The sequence below is a fragment of the Urocitellus parryii genome, chromosome 4 (assembly GCF_045843805.1).
Source record: "Urocitellus parryii isolate mUroPar1 chromosome 4, mUroPar1.hap1, whole genome shotgun sequence".
Lineage (NCBI taxonomy): Eukaryota > Metazoa > Chordata > Mammalia > Rodentia > Sciuridae > Urocitellus > Urocitellus parryii.
In genome coordinates this window covers 50,679,943-50,703,945 of record NC_135534.1, presented here as the reverse complement: position 1 = coordinate 50,703,945, position 24,003 = coordinate 50,679,943, and the positions used below count along the sequence as shown (strand labels likewise).

Genomic DNA, 24,003 nt, shown 5'->3' with positions numbered 1-24,003 from the left:
TGGATAGTATAAAACTGGACCAAGGGGAAGTGAAAGCAGACTAGAAATCAGTAAAAGGAGCTGCACGGGGTTGCCAGCTACTACAAGTACCTGGGACAAGGTAATTGCTGAACACTGGATTTGGCTTTGAATTCTTGGCTTGAAAAGTGAAGGGGGAAATGTAGAATGTATGCTTCTCTTTATTTGAAGTCAGAAAATAGGAAATGTTGCCCATGAGAATGAACATTTTCCTAGTATTCAATTCAGAAAGGAAATCCAAATGTATATTTTTGTAGAACATATATATGACTTAGGTGTCCGTGGTGGTTGGAACCTACCCAAGTATTAAAATCAGCTAGTCACAATGTGCTAAACCTCACAAAATATAAAATCCCATTTGCGTATTAAACCTGCCCACCTCTGTCTCAACAGGTCATGATACCGTGTGTATTACCACCTCATTTGGGGGCAGTCGTGTCCCCCTCTGTCTGCACTCACTCTTGCTTTGTCTCCCATCTTCTCCAAGCTGTGGTCGGAGGTGCCTCTTGGATCTTGGCACTGCTCCCACCCCATCTGCTCCACTCCCAGGTGCCTTTGCTCTGAGGATATGAGTCCCCAGCCCTCCCATTCTCTCCTTCGCTATCTCTGTCCCACCACCCCCCCCCCTTTTAAAAAAATTTTTTAAGTTCCTCTTTCTGGGTGTGTACCCTCCCAAGACCTTTTTCTCTCGCCTAACCATGTCTTCTTTCTTTGGATCCCAGCTGCCTCAGAGGGTCAGAGCCTTCCTGACCCCTAGGGGACCTTCTCTCCTCTTTATTTCCATGTCCCTCTGTACCCCTCTCAGTGGGGGCTTCTCTCTGTTATGATACCTTCCTTGCTAAATCACAAGCCCCAGGAGAGGAAGCACTAGCCCTGGCCCAGCTTTTGATCCAGGGCCTGGTGTGTAGCAGGGAGCTGGTAGGTGTTTGGGTGGAGGGACCCATTTCTCAGTGACTGCCTTGGTCTGTTCTTGGCTTGCTGCATCCTCAGATTTGGGAAGAGGAACAGGTGCAAAAGCCAACTCCTGGAGCCCCCCAACCCCTCTTTGGAGGTACTGGGGATTGAACCCAGGGCCTTGTGTATGCAAGGCAAGCATATTACCAACTGAGCTATATCCCCAACCCTCCTGAAGGCCCTTTTAGACTGCATTCATCCATTCATGAGGGCAGGATCCTAAACACCTCCCAGAAGAACCCACATTGTTGCCTTGGAGATTTAAGTACCCAACCCACAAATGTTGGGGCACACATTCAGATCATAGCAGTGGTCTGAACACTTCAGCAGCCTTCTCCAGTGCATATTTTATCCTGCTAAGACACTATTTTCTCTGAAGCACAGCTCTAATCTCTTTGCTTCTTGACATCAAAACTTTCCCCGGTCCCCATTTCCTACAGGATACAACCCACACTCCTTATCTAGCTCTCTATGACTGGGGCCCAAGTTGCATTTCCAAATTCCTCTCCCCCAGTCCCCTTAGTCTTTACACCATAGCTGTAATGAAGCATCCATCCCTCATCTAGCTGTCTCTTAACTAAGACTTGGCGAAAAGCAGTGCTTTTCGTTGTCTGAGCTGAGTGCCTTTGACATGGTATTTGTTTTCTGTTTGCATGGTAACTAATTTATGGGCCTATCTTCCATGTTAGGTTGCAACCAAGTCCAATCTAGCATCCAGTATGAACCTCATACAGTAGGTACTTACTAACAGTGTGGTAAATGAATGGCAGTTATTTAGCATCTTTGTAAATCAGCCATTTGTAGGAACTGTTTCCCCTCCAGATGCCGTATTTCTTTTAAAGTTTCTGTTTAACATATATAACAAATGGCTAATCAGCTGCAGAGTCTCCTGTTCTTTTAAATCTCTCTGAAGACTAGTGAATATGAGTCTAATTTATGTCCCACTCTCTACACACATTTCAGAGACTGCTAATCTTATCTTTGGTTGCAAAGGCACAGTGTTATTCTGATACCGAATGCAAGAAAGCAACACAGAAGAGAAACACATAGCATGGGCCTTTCAAGGGAAGATGCCCAGATTAGCACCCTCCACAAAGTGACTGCTGGGCATTGGCCTTGTTTCTAGAAGATCATCTTTTCCACGTGGCTCTCCCCTGGGCTCAGTCACTGATGGCCTTGCCTTGGCATTGCTGTCTCAGTAGTGAGACTCCTGGGATGAGAGAATAACCCCGCCCCCATTTCCTTTCCTACAGGCCGACTTAAACTGCAATATCCAAGATGATGCCGGGGCTTTTTATGGTGTAACCAGCCAGTATGAGAGTTCTGAAAACATGACAGTCACCTGTTCCACCAAAGTGTGCTCCTTTGGGAAGCAAGTAGTAGAAAAAGTAGAGGTAAGTTGGTCTCTGGTGACCAGAAACTTCACTCAAGGGCAGCCCATTGCCTTCTTCAGTCTTTCATGGGGACAGAGAGTTGTGCTTTTTTATTTTTATTTTTTTGTGGGGCTGGAGATCAAACCCAGGGCCTTGTACGTGTGGACCAAGCACTCTACCAACTGAGCTATATCCCCAGCCCCAAGTTGTGCTTTTTTGATGTCTCCTCCTTTCCCTCCCATTTCTTCTCCTTTTCTCTATTACTATGAAAGGCAAAATGATTTGGAAGCAACTGAAAGCAAGTAGGAAGTCTGGTGACAGCCCTCTGTGTCTGAAGCTAGTGCTACTCACTTTGGTGTGCAGCCTCCTGGGGTCCCCGGGAATGTTGGGTTGAGCCAGGCTCTCCCAGCCCACTCCGGGTCCAGGGCACTCCCAGCATTGTGCATAACAGTCAGGTTGGCTTTTAGCTGATTGGCTAAAATCCTGACACCTGATGCTTTTACTATTTCCACTCCCTTTATTTTAATTGCTTTTACTATATTTCATTCAATATTAGGACCAAATATCCACTTACAGCTTTTATACTTCTTGCCTCACTCCCTTTAAACAAATGTTTGTTTTATCCAGGTGATCTGTTTTGCAGTTGACTTACCTTTTGAAGTTCTCCTTTCCCAGGCCTTTCACCCTCCTCAAATTGGTCCATGTTTAGTAAATAGTTTTTATTTGCAGCAGATCTGGACCTCTCAGGTCCAGGAGCCCAATCTGGCTGACAAAGACTCTGTGTTGCAGGGTGAGCAAGGATGCCTTGTGGAGTCAGGATGAGAGTCAAAGGTCACTCTCACATTTTATGCTTGCTGTTAGGTAGAGATAAGGATACAAGGTATTCAGGAGGATATAGGGGAGGATTATAAATGCAACAGGTAAAGACTGGAAATCTCAATTGGGAATCCTGAGTATTAAGGCTAATTAGAGCTGTGGAAATGGAGAACGAGCCACCTGAAGGGAATAACAAGACATCAGGATGAGGATTAAGTTTGAGCAGCAGTAGCCAGTCCTGGGGCAAGTAGCAGGGAGGCATAAGCAGCAGAGCAGGGATCAGAGATCATAAACAGAATGAAGAGGCAGGGCAGGGGCTCAGCACGATGCCTGGGAAGCCCAAGGAGAGGGGAAGAAAGAGGCTGTATAATAAGACAGGACTGGGAGACCCGGGGGAAATGTAGTTACCCCTCACTGGAGGGTCTGTGTTAGGCAGTGTTAGTGAACAGCCATGCTGTGAGGGGTGTTCTCTGCACGTGGGCTTCTCTGCCTGGACCAGGTGCATGTGAGAAAAGGTGAACCAGGCAGTTTATTTATTTTCCCAGTTTCAAACTATTCCTCATGGTGTCCTCAGATGGTACAGCCAAAGCTCTGCAAGTTCAGGGGACAGGGAGAGGTTGCTTTTGATTTGCAAAATCCCAGGAATTTTCATGGAGAAGATGGTCTGAGGGTGGCAGGTATGCTTTAGAGTAAAGATTTGAATTTATTCAGAATGTATGCCCGTATTTGGTGGGAAGTAATAAGCTGCTTATATTTTTCTTCCAAATACATAGGCATTTGTGTCTAACCAGATGTGTTCTTTTCCAGTTAAACAGATCTGTCCCCGTTAACTTGCCATATATATTGGGAGCTGCTCCTAGGCTCCATTCTACTGTATCCACTATCTTTACCATGTGAATTTAATTACAGGGGCTCAATAGTAGGTTCTGATATTGATGAAGCAAGTCAGTCTCATCATTCTTTTTCATATGTTTTCTAAGCTAGTAACTGGCTTTTCTATTTCAAAACAATGAGCACTTTTTAAACAAAAAAAAACTTTGAGCAATTTAATTGTAATTGCACTGGATTTAGATATTTTGGGGAAAGTTGGCATATTATTAATATTAAACTTTGTAATCAAGAACCTATTTCCTCCAGGCATGGTGGGGCACACCTGTAATCCCAGCAGCTCTGGAGGTGGAGGCAGGAAGATTACAAGTTTAAAGCAAGCCTCAGCAAAAGCAAGTTGCTAAGCAACTCAGTGAGACCCTGTCTCTAAATAAAATACAAAATAGGGCTGGATGTGGCTTAGTGGTTGAGTGCCCCTGAGTTCAATCACTGGTACAAAAAAAAAAAAAAAAAAGACCTATTTCATATTATTTCATATTTACATTTCTATCTCAATAAGGTTTTATAGCTTTATCATACTGATTTGTCCATTGTTAATGTATTTCTGAAAATTATATAATTTGTCATAATTTCTGTTTCTAGATTCTAATTACTCTGACAGAAAAGCCCTTGGATATTGCAATCTATATTTAAGATCTATATGAAGATATCTTCACTGTGGTTATCTTAAGATCTCTTAACTCTGGTGGGTTTTTCCCTAGATTCTTGGGTTTTCTGTATACATAATCTTAGTTATAGCAGAAAAACCCCTAATTTATTCTCCTCTTTGCCCATGTTTATGTCAAATTTTTTATTTTCTCACTTTTCATTTGCTAAAATTTCATTGAAGTTGTATCAGGCAATATTGATGTAGGCATCTTTGTATAGTTCTGATGTTAGTAGAAATAGATTTGGTGTTTTACCATTTATGATTAGGGTTACTATTGGCTTTTGTAAATGGTATTTATTACATGTGTAAGGGCTTTTAATTTCCATTTTGCTTAGGGTTTTTATTAGGAATAACTGCATTATTTTATTAAGTGCCTTTGAGTACCTCTTTCTACATGATTTTTCTCCAATTTGTTGATGTAAGTTGAGTCAGTGAGGTTTCTGGGTATGAACCTCTGCAGCATTTCCTCCTATCTGCTTTTGGATATGTTGCTAGATTTTCTTTGCTGATATTTTACATCTCGTCATATTTTTCCATTCTTCTTTTTTTTTAATGTAGCCTATCAAGTTTCAGTATTGAATGTATACTCGTTTAATAAAAGGAATTAGTATGTGTACCTTTTTTTCTCTAACAGAATAAATAACATTGAAAATAGCTATTCTTTAAAGAGTACATAAAACCTACCTTTGAAACAAATTTTTTTTAAATATCTTTTATCAGTGGACCTTTATTTTATTTATTTATATGTGGTGCTGAGAATCGAACCCAGTGCTTCACACATACAAGGCAAGTGAGACACAGCCCCAGCCTAAAATTTGTTCTTTATCTTTTTAAATGATCTATTTTTAATTTACAAGTAAAAATTAAATGTATTTATTGTACACAATGTGAGATTTTGAATTATGTATACATTGGGGAATGGCTAAAATTGAGCTAATTAGCATATGCATTACCACTCTCTTTTCGGGGCGGGGGTGAAAATTCTTAAAATACTTGGCAGTCCTCAAGTGTACAATATATTGTTACTAACTAAAACATCACTGTGTGTAATCGATCTCTTGAACTTATTCCACCTATCTAAATTTGGCATCCTTTGCAGTCTCTGTATCTTCTCCAAGGGTAGATATTAAAGTCACTTTCTAGTCCTGGTCTTTTCCAGTCATTGATCTATTGACTTTTTCCACTTCTTTTTTTTTGTTTGATATTAGCAATTTGAGTTTTTCTGGGAAAGTATCCCTATCCTCTAGGTCCTTTGCTATGTGAAGTACCCAGTTGGATCTCATGGGTGCATTGTAGGGGAGGCATGCTGGGGACCAAACCGTAGGCCTTGTGCCCGCACATGTTCTTAAGCACTGAGCTGTGCTCCCAGCCCTTGTACGGCTTCTCATCTCTACTACAGTTGTGGTTTTGCCTCTTTCTTTTCTTCTTTTTTTTTTCTTTAATCTCCTTTTTAAATGTGTAAAGGGTTTATTTTGTTTTGTCCTTTTAAAGAACCAATTTTTAAATTTATTCTGTCTGCATTTTAAATTTGTTTCATTGATTTGAGCTTTTATCTTTATTAATTTCCTATTCCTGGTTTCCTTTGGTTTCTTTGTGGTTTGGATTTATTTTGTGGGGTTTGTGCTTCTTTTTTAAACATGTCTTTAGTTCTGCAATTTTTTGTCTTTTAACGGTGAAGACATTATGCTGCTGCTTCATTAAGTTTCCTTCAAGTAGAGGTTAATTGTGCCCCCTAAGTTTGGATATATTTTCCTTCTCACAGCTTATAATTTCCTTTTTAATTCCTTTTTCATCCAGGGTGATCTGGAAGTGGTTTTAATTTCTGAGTACTTCCATAGGGTCTTCAAAGTGCATATATGTTAGCCCTTCCTTCCTTCCTTCCTTCCTTCCTTCCTTCCTTCCTTCCTTCCTTCCTTCCTTCCACCCATCCACATGATAAATGTGAGGTGACCAGTTTTTCCTGAAGTAGAGAAATTAACTATATGAGTTGTTGGGGCTTTAAGACCTTATCACAGTAAAGAGGGGCTTCTCTGGGCTCTTTAAGAACTGTAACTTGCTGGGGGCTGCTCTCGCATATCTCCAGGAAGAGAATCACTAAGCAGCTAGTTTGGGTTTGGGGGGTTTTTTTGTTGCTGAAATGACCTGTCAGATTCCTCTTTGAAGGTATCATCTTTCCAGTGATCTTTTTAAAAATATTTTTTAAAAGTCAACTACCTGAAGAGCATGGCACATAACAGACAATTCATGTTGAAAAAGCAAAATGCTTTTATAGACAGTAATACCTATTTCTGGTATTTTGAGGTCAAAGTATAAAAATGCTCAAATCTTTTTTCTTTTAACAGACGGAGTATGCAAGGTTTGAGAATGGCCGATTTGTATACAGAATAAACCGCTCCCCGATGTGTGAATATATGATCAACTTCATCCACAAGCTCAAACACTTACCCGAGAAATATATGATGAACAGTGTTTTGGAAAACTTCACAATTTTATTGGTAATTCTTTTGTTTCTTCCTTCTCTAGACAGATTCTGCCACAAGGCTTCCTTGGGATAGTAAGAAAGGTGGCTGGGGAGCCACCAAGGCCTTAGCCAAGGGAACTTGACTGTTGGATGGGGCCCCAGGTGGTCAGCTAGCAGTGGAACTCACAGCTTCCATCTAGCAAAGTTGGGCCATATTTGGGCTTGAGTTATTAGAAGAGAAGGGGTCTCATCTGGAGGTTTCTAAATTTGGCGGAACTGGAATTCAGGTGGTGTTAAAAAACTGGTGACCCTAGGTTCTCAACTCCAGCTTGCACGTTAGAAAGACCTAAAGAAAATGTTTAAAATCCTGATACCCAGGCTGACCCTTGGTCCACTCATTCAGGCTCTCTGAGGGCTGGACGCAGGCATGTGTGTTTTTTGAAATTCCATGGGTAATTCCAGTGTTAGCCACAGCTGAGTCTCAGCAGCTATGTAAAATGCAAATCATAAATGAGGCAGAAGCTGAGTCCATAGGTTTGAATTTCAAACATGCCTTGACTCATTTCATGAAGGATTTGCAAGGCCTTATAAGAGGTAACATATATTAAGAAAATATAAGCTCTCCTGCGAGAACTAGGGAAGAAAGTGTTCTTCACAAATTGAAAAAAATATGGCAAAACTTAAGGGGCAGCTAAAGGGAAAGGAAAAGATGAATGTGCTCAAGACCCATGACAGGAAACCTACCAGTCCCCCACACAGTGCAATACAGGGGATTAAGTGATGTTTGACTTTAGGCCAACTCCTCCTGGGGACTTCATTTGAGAACTTTGGAAAGGTTGTAAGGCATAGCATTTTATACTTAGAAAATACACAGTAAGAGTTTTTTTTTTTTTATATAAGGCTTAAAAAAAATACCACACGCAGCCCTCTGACAGCTTACTTTATTACTCTTTGTTACTAGGATTAAGAACTAGAATACTTAGAGTAGGAATTCTTTACCTGGAGTTTTGGTTCTATTTGGTCAGTGGTTCTCAATCAGTGATACAGTTTCTTTGTTATTTTTAAGCACTCTTTCCTAAACCTGCACCCCATTCCAAATCCTGATTTATACTTTTTCCATGTTTCCATAGTGTAAATATACCCCCCATGAGCAATTTCAAGCTACCAATTGTTGTCTAGCTCATGAAATTTCTTACTATTAACTATCACATTCATAAGCCAGTAGAATACAGCTCCCATATACCACTGTTGAAAAGAAAAAACAATCTGTTTTTAAAATTAAAGCCCTTCACGTATTAAAAAGTTTATCACGTATTAAAGAGTAAAGAATTTATCCAGGACACTCTTTATAATCTGAGGCCTGGGCCCCACTCCAGATGAATCCCTGAGGTGGGGCCCAGCATCATGTCTTTTTGTTTAATTTTAAAGCTTTCCAGGCAGTTGAAGTGAGCAACTAGGACTAAAAGCCACTGCTATAAGCAGACTGGCAAATGAGTTCACGGGGACAAGACTGGCATGCAACTGGCAAACAGTTTTGCATGTAAGTGTCATATATTCTAGGGAGAGAACTTAGTGGATTCTCAGATATACCTACGTGCCTCTACACTTCAGAAGCCAGCAATCGGGAAAAAGAATTTGGAATACCTGTTCATAGTAGCTATTCATTAGTATCTTTTCCTCTAGAGATCTTTTGGTGAAAACTGAGTGGTTCTAGTGTGGGCACTGGCAAGGAGCAAGTACTTGTCAGAGATTTTTCTCTGCTATTTAAAGAACGGGCACAGCAGCTTAGCATTCACGTGAGCAAGCTAGAATCCTGCTGTGGACTTTATAAACAGTTTCAGTTCTTGGTCAGAACTCTGAGTGGACGGCCACCACTTCTTGGAGGGCATCTTAGCTGATGCTTAAAAAACCAGCCTTGTCTGTTTCTGCACATTAAGGAAGATGTTATTCCCAGGTCCTGACTTTCTACCTCACAGTGCACAGTGGGATGAAATGGCCAGGAAATGTCCGAGTGCCTGTTTCCCACAGAGCCCAGGTAATCGTCAGGAGTGCTTTCTCAGGACATGTGACTTGAACCAGCATGGCTGTCCAGGAAACTCAGGTTCGATTAATAACTTCACAATGTGTCACTAAACAGTTAGACATTCCTTTGATATGAGGAATTGGTAACTACCAATAAGAATCTGCTGGAAATATCCTAGCCTTAGAAAAACTGCAGTTAAGCCAGCACTCCTGGATTATGAAAGTCATGTCATCTAATTGATGAACAGGAGAAATTACGCTTTCCAGCTCTTCCTCAGGGACAGGCCATTATGAAATCTCCAACTGGACAAAGTTGGAGGGACTTTACTGGGTATTTTAGATACAATCCTTGTGTCATGAAGGCCAATTCCTGACCATGCTGGCTGATGGAATGGGTTATCTGATTGCATCAGGTTGATTCAGAAGTTGAACTGAACCTGTCGATGTGGGGCCTAGTGACAACAATGGCACAGAGCTGAGAAAGAAGGCAGTAGGCTGTTTTCTTTGGAGGTCACTCAGACATAAAGGCTGATGGAAACATTTTTGTTTTCTTTTCTCTGTTGAAGCCTCAATGAGGTATATTCTTTCAGAGAAAATAGGATAGAGCCTCGAGGGTTCAGGCACTGTGCTAGATAGATCTTTTGCTAAGTGTTATGTTATGAAATTCTCACTACAAAACTATGGGATCATTTTTATTCCCATTTTTGTGGGTAAGGAATATTAGGCTTCCCCAGGGTCACAGATCCAATAATAAAGACTTGATAGAAAAACCACTTTGCAGGATAATTTTAGAGTCATGAAATCACTACATTATGACCTTGCACAAAGCATTTGAAGACTTCAGACCTTAGTCTCTGCCCCATTTATAAGCATTCTCTACCTCAAAGGTAATGATTGAGAGTGCTTTAATTCATTCAACTAAACCATGGGATTAGATGTATTAGCTACTGAGAAGCAATGCAGATAAAGCAGAGTGCCTATACTGTAGTAATCTATGCCCTTTAGGGTGACAAAAGTAGTTAAATAGACCATTACAATACAAAGTTATGGTTGCTGGAGTACCAGGCATCATGGAAGTACATGGTGAGGTGGGAAAATTCTCAGGGCTAACATTTATGTTGCTTTGACAGATAGACGTTTTTCAGATTTACCAAAAAGGGGGTTGGGTGCGTTCTATAAGTGTATACATAGGTGTTGGGTGCTAGGGATGCTGTGGTGAGCTACCCAGGTAGGCAGCCGTCCTGGGGTCTGACGAGGGGGAGGCAGGCATTCATCATGTTATCACTAAATGGATGGAAACTCTTACTGGCTGGCGTCTGGCAGAAGGACTTAATGCTAAGAGACAGGATTGGACCTGGTTCAAGAGGATGGAGAAGCCTTCCTGAGGGAAAAGGAATTGAATAGGCCACCTTGAACAAGTTGAACCTTGAGCAGATTAACCCCTCAGCTCCTTCTCCAAGGGGAGTAGTAATACCACTCACTCACAGAGTTGTTGGAATGTCATATGCGACAAACTATAGAAAACATTTAATGCTTGAGTAGATGTAGAGAAGGCGATCAATATGTGTTGGCTACTGTGTAAATTTCCATTCATTCAGCAAATATTTATTAAATGACCATGTGTGTTGTGCACTGAGCTCGTTACTGGGAAACATGGTCCCTGATCTTCAGGAATTTATAATCCACTGAATGAGATGGATATTTAAAGAAAAAAAATCACACAATTCTTTAGGGAAAATCAGAAGCATTATGAGACTTTAGTCAGGGCATATTAATTTGAATGCCTCTAGGAAGCAAATGCAGGAAACAGCCTGACGCATAGGAGGAAAATAGGTCTAGGATGGGCCAGACAGGCTCTTGAATCTAGAATGTATTCAAATACCAAAGTAATAGGAGAGGGCTGAGGTTGTAGCTCAGTGGTAGAGCACTTGCCTCATATGCATGAGGCCCTGGGTTCGATCTTCAGCACCACATAAAAATAAATAAATAAAATAAAGATATTGTATCCATCTACAACTAAAACAATATTTAAAAAAAAAAAAAGAAAGAAAGTAACAGGAGAGTAATTGAAGTGGCTTGAGTAGGGAAGTATAGTTGGATTTGCATGTAGAAACTTCCTCTGAGGATGGCGTGGGGACTGCAACTGAGTGAGCAAAGGAGGTAGCAATGACTTGGGCCAGAAGCTGTGGCCACGGGGTAAGGAAGGAGATGGCTTCAAGAGCCATAACTGAAGAAGTAACAGATGGTGCTTCAGCATACATGTTGAAAGGTAAAGCCTGTGCCCACAGAAAGAGTGTCAGTGGACATGATTCCACCTGTACCTTGTCCTTTATATGGCAAAAATTTTGCTGAGTCCAGGCTCTGCTGGTGAATACAGTGATGACCAAGGCACCCACAGAGCTCCTGCCTGTCACTGGCTATTGTGAAACAAAATGTAGCATGAATTTAAGAATAAGGTAGGAGAAAGAATACATTTTAAATGTTTTCATCACAAAGAAGTATGTGAGGTGATGAATATGTTAATTAGCCAGTTAATCAATGTATACATGTACCATGACATCACTTATTATTTGACAATTTAAAATATAATTAAAATAGGGCTGGGGATAAAGCTCAGTGGTAGAGCACCTGCCAGTATGCATGAGACCCTGGGTTTGATCCCCTTACAGGGCAGGGCGGGGGGGAATAGCTGCATAAGTAAGTGTGTGTGTGTATATGTGTGTGTACACAATAAAAATAATAAAGTAGGACACAATTGCTTAGGATAAATAGTTATACAGTGGGACAGAATTATAGAAAATTCCCTTAATTATAAAGAAATCAGGCCTCAGAAAATACCCAAACACATAAACCACACTGATTCTTTTGCTCTCTTCTTGAGCTTAGAAAATAGATGAGAGACCATCTATAAGGTCTTTCTTACTTATGGCATCCTGCTTGGACGGGATTCAAGTTCTCGGAATATGTGTTAGATGGTGCAGAGGGAGGCCAACTGGATTCCTAACCCACTGATTTGACTTAAGACTGCTCTTCTCTAATTCAGTCATTGTCCTGGGACCCAGCGGGAGTGTGCCTTCCTCCATGAGGTGCCATATATATGTACCTTTTCTTTTCTTTTTTAAACAGGTGGTAACAAACAGGGATACACAAGAAACTCTCCTCTGCATGGCCTGTGTATTTGAAGTTTCAAATAGTGAACATGGAGCACAACACCATATTTACAGGCTTGTAAAAGACTGAACATGATTATTTATATATATAGATATCTGTATATACACACACCTATGTGCACACACACACTCTCCATTATTGAACGACTGACTGTAAACCTCACCACGTGGGTGGTGTCCTGGCCCCGAGGTCACCCCAACTTTTCTAAATCCTGTTTGAGTGAAGTCATTTTTTCATGTGTTCATACTATCATTGTAGCTGTGAAGTTCTGGTACAGTTGTAAAGAGAAATCGAGTTGTTTCTATGTGTTCTTCAGATCTGCAGCCCATAATTCCTCGGGAAAGGAAATAAACAACCCAGGTCACTCTCTGCAGAGACCTGTTTCTTATTGTGGTAGAAAATATTAAGACAGAGCCTTGCCCATGGGACATTTACTGCCTCTACACAAATGTATTTAGTTCTCTCTCTTTTTTTTTTTTTATCCAACATGAAATTCTTGTTTTAAGATACAAGTAAAATTAATCTTTAAATATAAATGTAAATTAGTACACAAAACTAAGAATCTTTAGACTTATCTTTGTAACTAATTAGGGTGGAAGTTATAAAAAGAATGTAATTCACTAAATTATTTTTTAAATGAAACCTTTCTTTCTTTTTGAAACCAAATGTTAAACTATAGCCTTAAGAAATGCTTGGTAGAAATCTCCTAATGAGACAAATTTGTACTTCTTTCCTCAAGGTTAAAACTAATCTTCTAATCCATTAAACTCTTGAACAGGTATTACAGAGGAAGAAAACTTCACCCCTTATCCTTAACATATATAGTATATTTAAAAATGTAAAATTGTATTGTACTAATGTGATGGTTGATTATTTAATGAAAAAAGAAAAGATGGCTCTTTTTGCAATAAGTAGATAAATACTGAAAAATCTAAACTTACAATGTTTATAGTCTTGTGTGTGCAGTTATATTTTATATGGACAACCAAATTTTTTATTAAGAGTAAACATCTGAACTATTGAAATTTAATACCAAAATTTTAAAATTGGCATGAATACTGCACTGTGAGCTGCAAAGTATAGAGAATCCTGTGGCTGGGAGAGAAATTTCAACAACCAAACAAGTAAAAGGCTCATCAGGTTTAGCAACTCTGCTCCCCAGAAAATTGTAAGTATCCCTACCAGCCTGTGGATAAATTCTTTATTTCTGGTGACCCAATATGCGTAGGAACCTGATATGACTATATGTGTATGAATGCCATCGCATATGTACACATATACAGACATGGTTATTCAACATTTGTAACATCTGTTTAGTGTTGCTCAGTTTGCTAGATGCTGATACCTATGTGTATCTCAGTCTGCATCTATACTTAGATACATTCTCTCTGAGGATATTCATTTTCTAGACATCTCTCAGTAAGATGCAATGGCCCTTGTATGACCTAGGTTTAAGAGGCCCAATGTTTGTTCTCTCTCCCTCTCTCTCTCTCTCTCTCTCCTTTTCAAACAGGCTCCTTCAGGAGGTTCTCTCTTTGGGAGAGATTCAACTTTCCAATACACATATTCCAAAGCATTGCCCAAGCAGAGTTGGTTCCATGTGGCCGCGTGTCTTGGGTTATTTTCATAAGTGCTTCACTGGGGAGAGAAAAGGGGCTACCCCTCGACTTTTTAGAGGAAAATGATAATCTTATAACCATCAGGAATATGTGAACACAATAGAACATAAAGTAAGTTTTGTAAGGTGCAAAACATCACCAACACTAGAACATAGTTTACCACATCTGACACACCCACTTCCTTACCCCGCCATGTGCTCTGACCATGCTTGTACATTGTCTCATATCTTGTGGTCATGAGTATAAGGGTTTGCCTTGGCTTATGATGAAAGGAAAACACTAGACTAACCCTAATGTCTCTCAAACACATCACTGGTCACTGGGAAGACCAGAGAACATGCAAAACTTTCCCACTTGGAATGCACATCCTTGCATATACCAGTAGGGTGGTGCTCATCTTCCTTCCATACATAGTAAGGCCTGCCTTTGTTCCCTGGTTCCAAGTCAGCCTCTGAGGAATTGCCCTAGTTTTCTGCTCTTCTGTCTGGTCTTCAGCCCAAGCACTTACGTGTCTTTCGTGGTCATAATATTCATAATGGCTTCTGTCGGACACCCCTCTTAGGAAAGTTACTTTGGCTCCCATGTCTTGCATTTTTCCTCAAGGGAACTCCCCATACACATACACGCCCCCCGCCCCCCCCCCCAGGACAAGGACTATATGAGTAGGTGCAAATGACCTCATGTGGTTTTAGAGCCAGGCCAGCCCAGAACTTCAGGGGCAGAGATGTCTGGGTTTTTTTTCCCACATGGAAGTGTACCTCTAATGTGCTGCCAGGGGGACTCTTGGGATTCACTTTCAAAGCACAAAAATTCTAGAACCCAAGAAGACCAGCTACAGGATAAGCGCTAGTAGCTGCAGAGAAGGCCATAGCTGGCCAGGTGTCTTCACGGGGTCAGACTAGGTCCTCTTCTGCCTGGGTTCCCACATCTTTCTCTGAGTGTCCTTGGAGTTTAATTTGGGGGGTTTACCTAAATAACCTTGAGAATGACTCTTGATTTAAATTTGCATTTAAAACAGCTATAAGATTTTTAAAAAATTTTCCACTAAAGCTTTCATCAGGACAGATATTTTCCTTGTCTTAACTACTGGTCCAGTTACTCCAAACACTTGGGCTTGCTTGTTTAGTCTCTACCAAATTAACCCTTTGGGTGAAACTTGTGACGTTATACCTAATCCAAGTCTCTGATGCTTCCTATATGGTTCTTCCTTCTGTCTGTGTTTTAAAAGTTTCCTAAACCATAATGAAGCCTTTGCAAAGCTAGTCCTCACCTCTCTCCCAGGTCCTCTCTCCCAGGTGCTCTCTCCTGGTGACCTCCAGTACCAGGTTTGCCTGAGACGTAGTGTTCTTTCACGTTGGAGCTCAGAGGCCAACTTTGCCTAGGGAGGAGCTGAAGAACAGGGCTCTGTTCTGTTGGCATTCATTTCTACCATCCTGAGAGGCCTATGCCAAAACCAGAGCCACTTCAAGACATGTCCCTGGCCAGAATCTTTGGCATGTCCAGGCTACCTGAGCTCAGCCTTGATGCTGTGGACATCTTGGACCAGATCATTCTTTGTTGTGTGGTGCTGTCCTGGGCATTATCAGAGGTTTACTAGTGATCTGGCCTCTACTTAGTAGCACCACTTTGCACAGTTGTCACAAGTCAGTGTCCCCTAGACATTGCCAGTGTACCCTAGGGTACACAGTCATCCCTCATCAAGAATAACTGTCCTGCATCTTACAGGCCACATCTGTATATTGGTAATGGTTTCTCCTTGCATTTCACCTGTAGGATCTTCTCTCCTGGGAGCCTTTATCAGATCTTCAAGAGGCAGGTGGGAATATGTTGATCAAGTGACATTATGTCCATGTTTCCTCCTGCTCTAAAACTTCTCTGATTTGACCTTCAGCCCTTAGTTACCAGAGGCTTTGAAAAAAAAAAAAAATCCCAGCAGTTTTTGTTATTTCTCATAAGTTCTTGGGCCTCCTCATCAAACCTTTAATCCTTCTGGTTTATTTCCTCCGGCTGCTTCTACTTTCTGCCTTATAGTCAGTGCTGTTTGTAGAACTTATTGAAACCTCTCAAACATTTTTTTTTTTTTCATCTTTGGGGATGGATTGGAGAAGAGTCCATTCCAGAAGGGGACTTGCAGAGTTTTTCTTTCTTGAGCTAAGAGAGAGCATAACATACTACTTCCCTGCATTTTTTGAATGAAGAGGTTGAGGCCAGAGGAGAGATGAGGTGACTTGCCTAAAGTCACCCAGCTGTCTCGTGACCAAGTAAGGCTGAGGACTTCTAGGGCGCTTGCCTCTCTAATCCTTGGCCTCTTCCACTCGAGGCCATTCTTCTTTGGTGCTCTATGCTTACATGATCCCTAAGAATATTTGGACAGGGTTGGTTCAGAAGAGAGGGGAGAGTCAGAATCCCCTGTGCAGAAGCACCATGTCACTCATGCTGCTTCTCCCGGGGTAGTGCTGCGCCTGACCGCGGCTGTCTGAGCAACCAGCACAGGTAGGAAAGCTGATGAGCCTTTTCGCCTCCTTTGAGGACCATGCACCTGCCACAGGCTCTCAGTCAAATTTTTATTTCCTAAGCATCCCAGCAGCAAAGTCCTGCCCTCAGACCAGCCAAATAAAAAAGCAGTCTGAACACTTGGTGTTTAAAAGTCCCCAGGTGACTTTTAAACCCAAGTCTTCATTAGATTTCAATACTGTGGTGGCTTTAGCCATTGTTTTTGTACAACCGTTAATTATTTAAATCACACGACAGTCAATTTTACAAACCAGGTACATATCATTTGTATAATTTTGTATATGCTCTGGTACACTACACCTGTCCCAACGAAGAGTAGAGCTGATTGTTTGTTGGTGTTCACACCTGTGACATTAGGGGGACATCTGCATTGCTGATTTCTCTATGTTGATGTTTCTGTGGCAAATCCCTGCACGTGTCATTTCTGAAAAGCCTTAAATCTTGGAGACGTTGCGTGTCGGGTCTGTAGTGCAAAAGGCTGCCTCGGAACCGTGAGCCCTTTTGTAAGCTGGAAGCATTTCTCTTACTACTGTTACTTTTTTAGGAAGTTTTCAATTCAGAGCTGCCAAAGCGTTCCAGTAAGCAGTGCCTTAGCAATACCTTAGTCGTACCGCCAGCCTTTTCTCGCGCCTAGACTCCCTGTCCACTTACCAATTGGCCCAGTATTTGAAACAGGACAAGCAAAAATTGTTTTCGTTTTGGTTTTGAAGCCCACCATTTTTCTTCAGTTCGTTAGGAAACTGACGACTTGGCCTGAAATCTGAAACCGGAATCCAAGTCGGTTCTTTGACCACTGCTCTCAAATGTATATACCAAAACAGAAGGTTGCAACTTTGTAGTTTACTATGAAAAGCAAATTGTACTTTTATTGTTGCCTTTTAAATTCATGACCAAATACTTAGCTATTTGTGAATCTTCTGCACTCCAGCATGAAAGTGCCTTTGGTTTGAGGTTCCAGCTTAGAAAAGGGCTGCCATAATAACGATAATTTGTAGAGAGACCAAAAATATTTTGAGATCACCGTAATGCCTTTGGTTTACCGGGATGAGTAACCAACCACAGGCCTCTGTTCACAAGAGCACCACGTGGTCGCCGCCTGCCTGCCAGTGGGGGCCCCACCACCACCTGCCATAGCACACCGCTGCAGGAGCAACCCAGAAACTGTTGTGTTTGTGTGTGCCCATGGCCCGGCGTGCCGTTTCCGCCCGTCACCCAGCCCTGCGTCCAGATGAAGGAATTTCTGCACAAACAACAGAATCTTGGCCGGTGGACAGATATTACAGCTTTTGCCTTCTCCGTGTGTTCGTGTTCAGTCTCCGTGGAGACTCCTTTCCATTCAAATGACAGTGTGCACTTATCTGGTTTACACAATGACACCATTTCGAAAGTTGGAAGCCTCAAACTGAGATGACAGTGCAGAACAAAAATGTGTTAGGGTCATTACAATTGAAGTGTTCTTCTTAGGGCAAAAGTGTTGCCTCTGAGTGTTGTGTATGGATGTGCTATGAGAAACTTCCAAAGAGCACCATTCACAAATTTGGCATTTTCAAAGAATGTTCCAGCCTTCAAAGGGGGCAACTCCTTAAAAGTCTGTGTCGGCTTATTTCAAAACCTTGTGTAACATGGGAAAACTGATAGAGGTGAGGTTAAAAAAAAGGAAAAGGAAAAAGAAAACACCAGCCAAAAAGAAGCCAGGAAAAAAAAATCAGTCTTTTTCTTTGCTAATATAGATGTAAAAATAACAGACAACTTTGAAAGCCTCTTAATACATATGTTCCATCTGTCTCTACCTGGTGTCTTTAAGAAGAGCCTCTCTGAACTGATGTTTCAGGAGTGGTTTCTATGCTTCTATCCACCCCAAGTTGTGAGTATATATTTATAAAATTTCTGTGTTTAAAAAAAAAAAAAACACTAGCAAATGAAAAGGAAAATTATACAAGTTACAGTCAGCTGCTCAAATTCTCTGCTCCTCCCTGTCAGGACTATACCACAACTTGGAAGGAATTAGTCAAATGTGTGTTTTCCTGCTTCACTTTTCAGCTGTTACTGTGTTTCCTTTGACAATAGTTTTCTCCTAAACTCTTGGCTTTTGTCATTCAGAATGAAGGTTTTATGTTTCAAAGTTGACTACATTGCAGAGGGTAGTTTCACTGAAGTCATGCACCATTAAGTAAGATGAAATATTTGTATTTATTGCCCCACTTCCTAAGCTGTAACTGTTTACTCTGTGAATTTGTATCAAGTCACGATGCATCCTTTCCAGTTTAGAGATAGCATTTCCACTCCCTCTCTTCATCATCAGATAGGGTAGATTCCGTTAGATTCCACCTCTCTTGGGTTGACTCTGTCTGCCTTCCACAAGGAGATTGATTCAGCTTCCCCTTTCTCTCAGAGAGGTGGACAGAATACAGGTGTCAATCAATTGGAAACCAATCCCTGGGTTTCTTTTTCTTTTTTTCTTTCTTTCTTTTTTTTTTTTTTTTTTGGCATTAATCGTTTTCTGTGATTAGTTTCACTGTGTAAATTAGATATTAACTGCACTTCTTTCAAAAAAGATGTACATCTCCCTGTTACCTCCTTGAAATATTTACTTCTGTAGGCCTTTTTCAATAGGCTTCATGACTGCAAACAAGGGAAAAAAAAAAAGTAAAAACAGTACGTGCCTGAAAAATGACAAAAAAAAAATTTTTTTGTAACATTTAAAAAAGAAACCTGAATAGCCTTTACTTCTTTAATACGCTCAAATTTTATGTAAATTGGTTTTTGCCACGTGTGTTTGTTCACATTCTAAACGACTTAATGGATTCTCACAGTCTGTGTCTTCGTGTCGAGTGGGTAGGATGGGCTTGTGATGTAAGCGTTTCATCTGGTCAGTGGTTCCTTTGATATTGTACTGCTGTTGGGACTGGGCTGGGGAACCTGCCTCTGGGTAACTGGGTTCCTCTTGGGTAGATTGGAGAGGTTGGGGGTGGGGCGGCAAATTCACACACATTTTCTCAACCTATTTGCAGAAATTTTCAAAAGGCATTTGGTTAAGCCTCTGGGCAGTACAGTATTCTTGTATTCGTTAACGTTTGTGTTTAGGTACTGGTACCTTTTTGTTTAAAAATGTTCTAAGTGTTGGCTTTAAAGTGAATTTATCTTTAGTATGATAGTTATATGAAAATTATAGGGTTGTGTGCAGAGAATTTTTTTATAAAGTGCTTTGTAAAAAAAAAAAATGTATTCTAGCTTTCGCGGTACATATGTGTGATAACTTTAATATCCATGACAGTCAAGTGCAATTATTTCATCACTCTAAAAATGCTATTTTTGTGTCAGTTCCTGCAGGTGTTTTCATGTCTTTGCAAAGTGACACATTTTGATGCCTTCTTGATAAAGTGGTAGACATTTTGTAGCTTTCTAGAAACTTTGTATTCATACGGTATCAATGAAAAATAAAGAAAATGAAAGTGTGGGTCACCTTTCTTATCTGCAAAAGTGTGTGTTGTTGAGAATGAAATGTGCTCTGTGTGTTGTGGGAAATTATATGAAAGAGAGAGCAAAGTAGCCAGGCTCAGTGGTGTGCACGCTTGTAATACCAGCAACTTGGGAGGTTGAAGCAGGAGGATCACAAGTTCAAGGCCAGCCTCAGCAACTTAGCGAGGCTTTGTCTCAGAAATTAAAAAGGACTGGAGATACAGCTCAGGGGTAAAGTGCCCCTGGGTTTAATTCCCCATATCTCTGTCCCACCCTCAAATAAATAAAACAGAAAAGGAGGTTGAAGCCTTGATCTATTTGACATTATCATATCTAACAAAGTTTCTTAAAAACAGTCACAAGTCAGTCCATCTGTTTGCCTGTCTGTCTCTTTTTAGTGCTTCATTAAAATTGACAAAAACTGTGTTGGGGATATAGCTCAGTGGTAGGGTGCTTACTTAGCACATGTTCAGTACCAACCAAACCCCAGTACCCTGCCACACATATGCACAATTGAGAGAAATTTTGCAGAACAACTTGTCTGTGGATGCCAGGCACAAACTGAGAAGCCAGATCCCATGGGCCACAGCAGGGTACAAAGGAAAAAGAAAAAAAAAAAAACACTAGCTGAAACATTGGGCATTTCTTGTTAATTCAACTTGGTGGTCACACAGCAGGAACTAGCAGTTAAGCATGTGTGGGGAGCTGAGATGAGTACAGCAAGATCTCACCTACAGCTGATTGAAAAATGTTGAGCTGTAAGCCCCTGCCTGGCCTCAGGTCACCTCTGGGTTTGTGCCTCACCTGTAAAGCATACACATGCATAACAGCAGCTTCACTTCGTGTTTTCCTGAGCACTGCCATTTGTGTTGGTACAATGCCCATACATTGTGTCCTTTAATTGTCATCAGAGACCCAATGGCATTGTTGCCCTGCAAACCAAGATTCAGAAATACTAGTTCATCTAAAGTCATGGCTAGTAAAGGGTGGAGCCCTAAATAAGGTCATCCTGACCCTTTAGCCTGGGCTTCTGCCTTTTAGTTAAGCCTAGGGGATAAATGTAGCTTGGGGGAAAAGAATTTTATTAAATCATCATGACCTTGAACTTCTCTGACAGTGAGACCAAGTGTACCTGGGATTCCTTCCAATAAGGTTATAAGATTTTGTTAGGGTTTTGTTTTTTTGTTTTGTTTTGTTTTGTTTTGTTTTGTTTTTTTTGGTGGTGCTGGGGATTGAACCCAGGGCCTTGTGTATGCGAGGCAAGCTCTCTACCAACTGAGTTATTTCCCTAGCCCCTAATGTTAAGGTCTGAAATATTTCAGTTGCAAGGATCTAGAGACAGAAGAGTCTCGCTGGTGATGTGGCTCTGCTACTTCTTAAGTGGCATCTTTCTACCTCCTCTAAAACAAGGCCCTTTAATACATCAAAGGCATACTTTGTTAGAGCCTCGGGTTCCAATCACCTTGAGTTCAGCAATGACAGCGAGTGAACCAACATGGCTGAGCAAGGGGACAGAGAGCTTCAGGTCAGACCAGGGAACAAGACGTGCTGGGAACCCTGACCATTTCTTGCCACACTGCTTCCAGTTGCTAATAAGCATAGCTAGTACTTACTGAAAGCCAAATTAGCTATTGTCAAATAATCAGTGTGAGTAACTGATAGAATTCCAATGAGAATACAGTGTTGTGTGAGCCTAAGAAGCTGTAGGGTTAGTAAAACTGCTTTCAGAGACACCCTTGTACTTTGGAATGCCCCATTTGTCAGATACATGTAGGTTGTCACAACTAGAAAATATGTTGCAGACAACCTAACTGCATCTTTTCAGTAAATATTCTCCCATTTGCTTTGGCTTCCAGGAAGCTGAGACTTAGGATTTGTGCTCTGTGCTATTGATAAGGAACCAACCAAAATATAAAGGCAAAGAAAAATTGAAAATAAAGAATGAAAAATAGATGTCAGCAAACAAAACACCACAAGAAAGCTGATGTAGCAATATTGATCTCAAGTTTAGCTCAAGGCAAAAATTCCTGCAAAGTTAATAAGATTTATTTCAAGATGATACACATTTTGATTAGCCAGGAAGAATAAAGATGTTTAACTTGCATGCACCTAATAACATAGCTTCAAATATCACAAAGCAAAATTGGACAAAATCATGTCCATATTAGGAGGCTTTTAAAAAACAAGTTATAGATAAAGCAAATCCCACAAAATGTATAATATACAGGACTTAAAGAGCATAATTAAATGTGTTGTTCTAATTTGCAAAATACAAAGTAATAAGCCCCACAATTGGAGACTATACATATTTTCAATCATGCATGAGATTTTTATGAAAAAAAATTGGTTATGTCCAAAACCAGAGGTCAGGAAATCCTGGGCCAAATCTGGCTGTCTGTTTTTGTAAATTAAGTTTTATTGGAATATAGCCATCAATATTTGTTACTGTCTGTGGGTGCTTTCACACTACAATAACAAAGTTGATTAGTTGTAAGAGAACCTATGGCCTAGAAAACGTAAAACAGTTGTTTCTGACCTTTGACCAAATAAATAATAACACTTGCCAATCCCCATCTTAAACCAAAAAACGAGGTCCTATATCCCAGAAAGATGGTCCTGTTTCCCTTCTCTAGGTGGTAAATGTCTTCCGTCTGGTAAACGGCTATAGATCTCTTTAGCACTGAGCCACCCTTCCTCCAGTCCTCAGGCCTTCCTTTTGGTCAACAGACTGGCTCTGGGGACAGGTCTGGTTGATTTATATTTTTTTTCATTACAGCAGTTGACATTGCTCACCCAATCTTGATATTTTATTATTAACACAGTCAAGCCACAGACACCTTTCCTGCTGCCCATCTGTCCTCTCCTTGCCTTCCTGACCATTTCCACACACCTGTAGGGCTGACCTCTTTGCTGCCCGTTGTAATTACTACTTTACCTCCCACAGGGAAGTTTTCCGCCTGACCTCTATTGTTCCAGAATGGAGTTGTCTCCATTTATACAAGGGAAACCAATTCCATATCAGTATTTCCTACTGTCAACCCTGACCTGTAAGCTACCCCTGAATCAGCCATGCTGCTACTACTACTCCATTCTGCAGCTCAGCGAAGGGAACATCTCCTTGGACTTCCTTAAAAGGCTTGAGACAAAATTAAGAGAAAGACAAAAATGCCAAAAATCAAAGTCATACATCTCTGTCAGTAATTAGTGAAATGAGAAAATACCAAGAAATATGTAGAAATTTTGAAATAGTGTATACATTGGCATGTGTGTGCTGTGTATGTACACCATATCCCCAAATTGTCAAATTCATGTTTTTTTTTTTCAATCGTGGATTTGGACCAATATGAAAACCACATACTTCCAAATTAAGCAAGTCTAAATATATTTCAAAGGAGTGCTAGTAATACAAAATCTCTGGTCACTATTCAACTAAGGTAGAAAGCACTGCAAAAAGGATCTTTATAAAAATTCCATATAATTCAGGATTAATAAATATGTTGAATCCATAAGAAAAAGAAGTCTTGGCAATTAAAACCCCTTCAACTTTGTTAAGGAAATGCTGTGTGGGGATCTGTGGAATGTAGCTAAGGCAATAGTTAAGGAGGCATATTGAGAGGGCAAATAGACTGACATGCTTGGAAAAATGAATAGGAGAAAAGAAGAGATTAAAAAAATGGGCTGGGCTTTTAATTAGCAAAATCAATAAACACCAAAAAGAAGGGAAGAACTAATAATGATAAGAGCAAACGAATAAGGCAGGAAACAAACGTAATAGAGATCAACAAAGCCAAAAGTTGGCTCCTAAAAATTCTATAAAACACTGATAAAGACTGAAAAAGCCAAAATAAAAAATAATTGGAATGAAAATGGAGGCATCACTACAGATCTCAGAGATATTCATAAAGGCATAATAGATGATAGAAGTGTACCATTATAAGCTGTATGCTAATAAATTTGTAACTACAGATAAAAAGAGTGAGTTCTTTGAAAACTATAGCTTCAGAAAGTTTTTTCACACAGATGTTTAGAAACAGAACAGTGGTCTTAAACTCACTAAAG

At 40.5% G+C, this 24,003-nt stretch overlaps 1 protein-coding gene across 5 annotated transcripts in view; it reads left to right on the top strand.

The window, feature by feature from the left end:
* Positions 1–19,138, top strand: part of Tead1 (TEA domain transcription factor 1) — a 254,810-nt gene extending 235,672 nt beyond the window's left edge. For all 5 annotated transcript variants that reach the window (XM_077798173.1, XM_026395863.2, XM_026395862.2 and 2 more), the window contains 3 exons: positions 2,226–2,366; positions 7,041–7,193; positions 12,308–19,138. In XM_077798173.1, coding sequence (XP_077654299.1) covers positions 2,226–2,366; positions 7,041–7,193; positions 12,308–12,421 — 408 coding nt within the window. In that variant the 3' untranslated portion in view covers positions 12,422–19,138. The remainder of the gene's footprint in view (positions 1–2,225; positions 2,367–7,040; positions 7,194–12,307) is intronic.
* Positions 19,139–24,003: the final 4,865 nt, after the last annotated feature.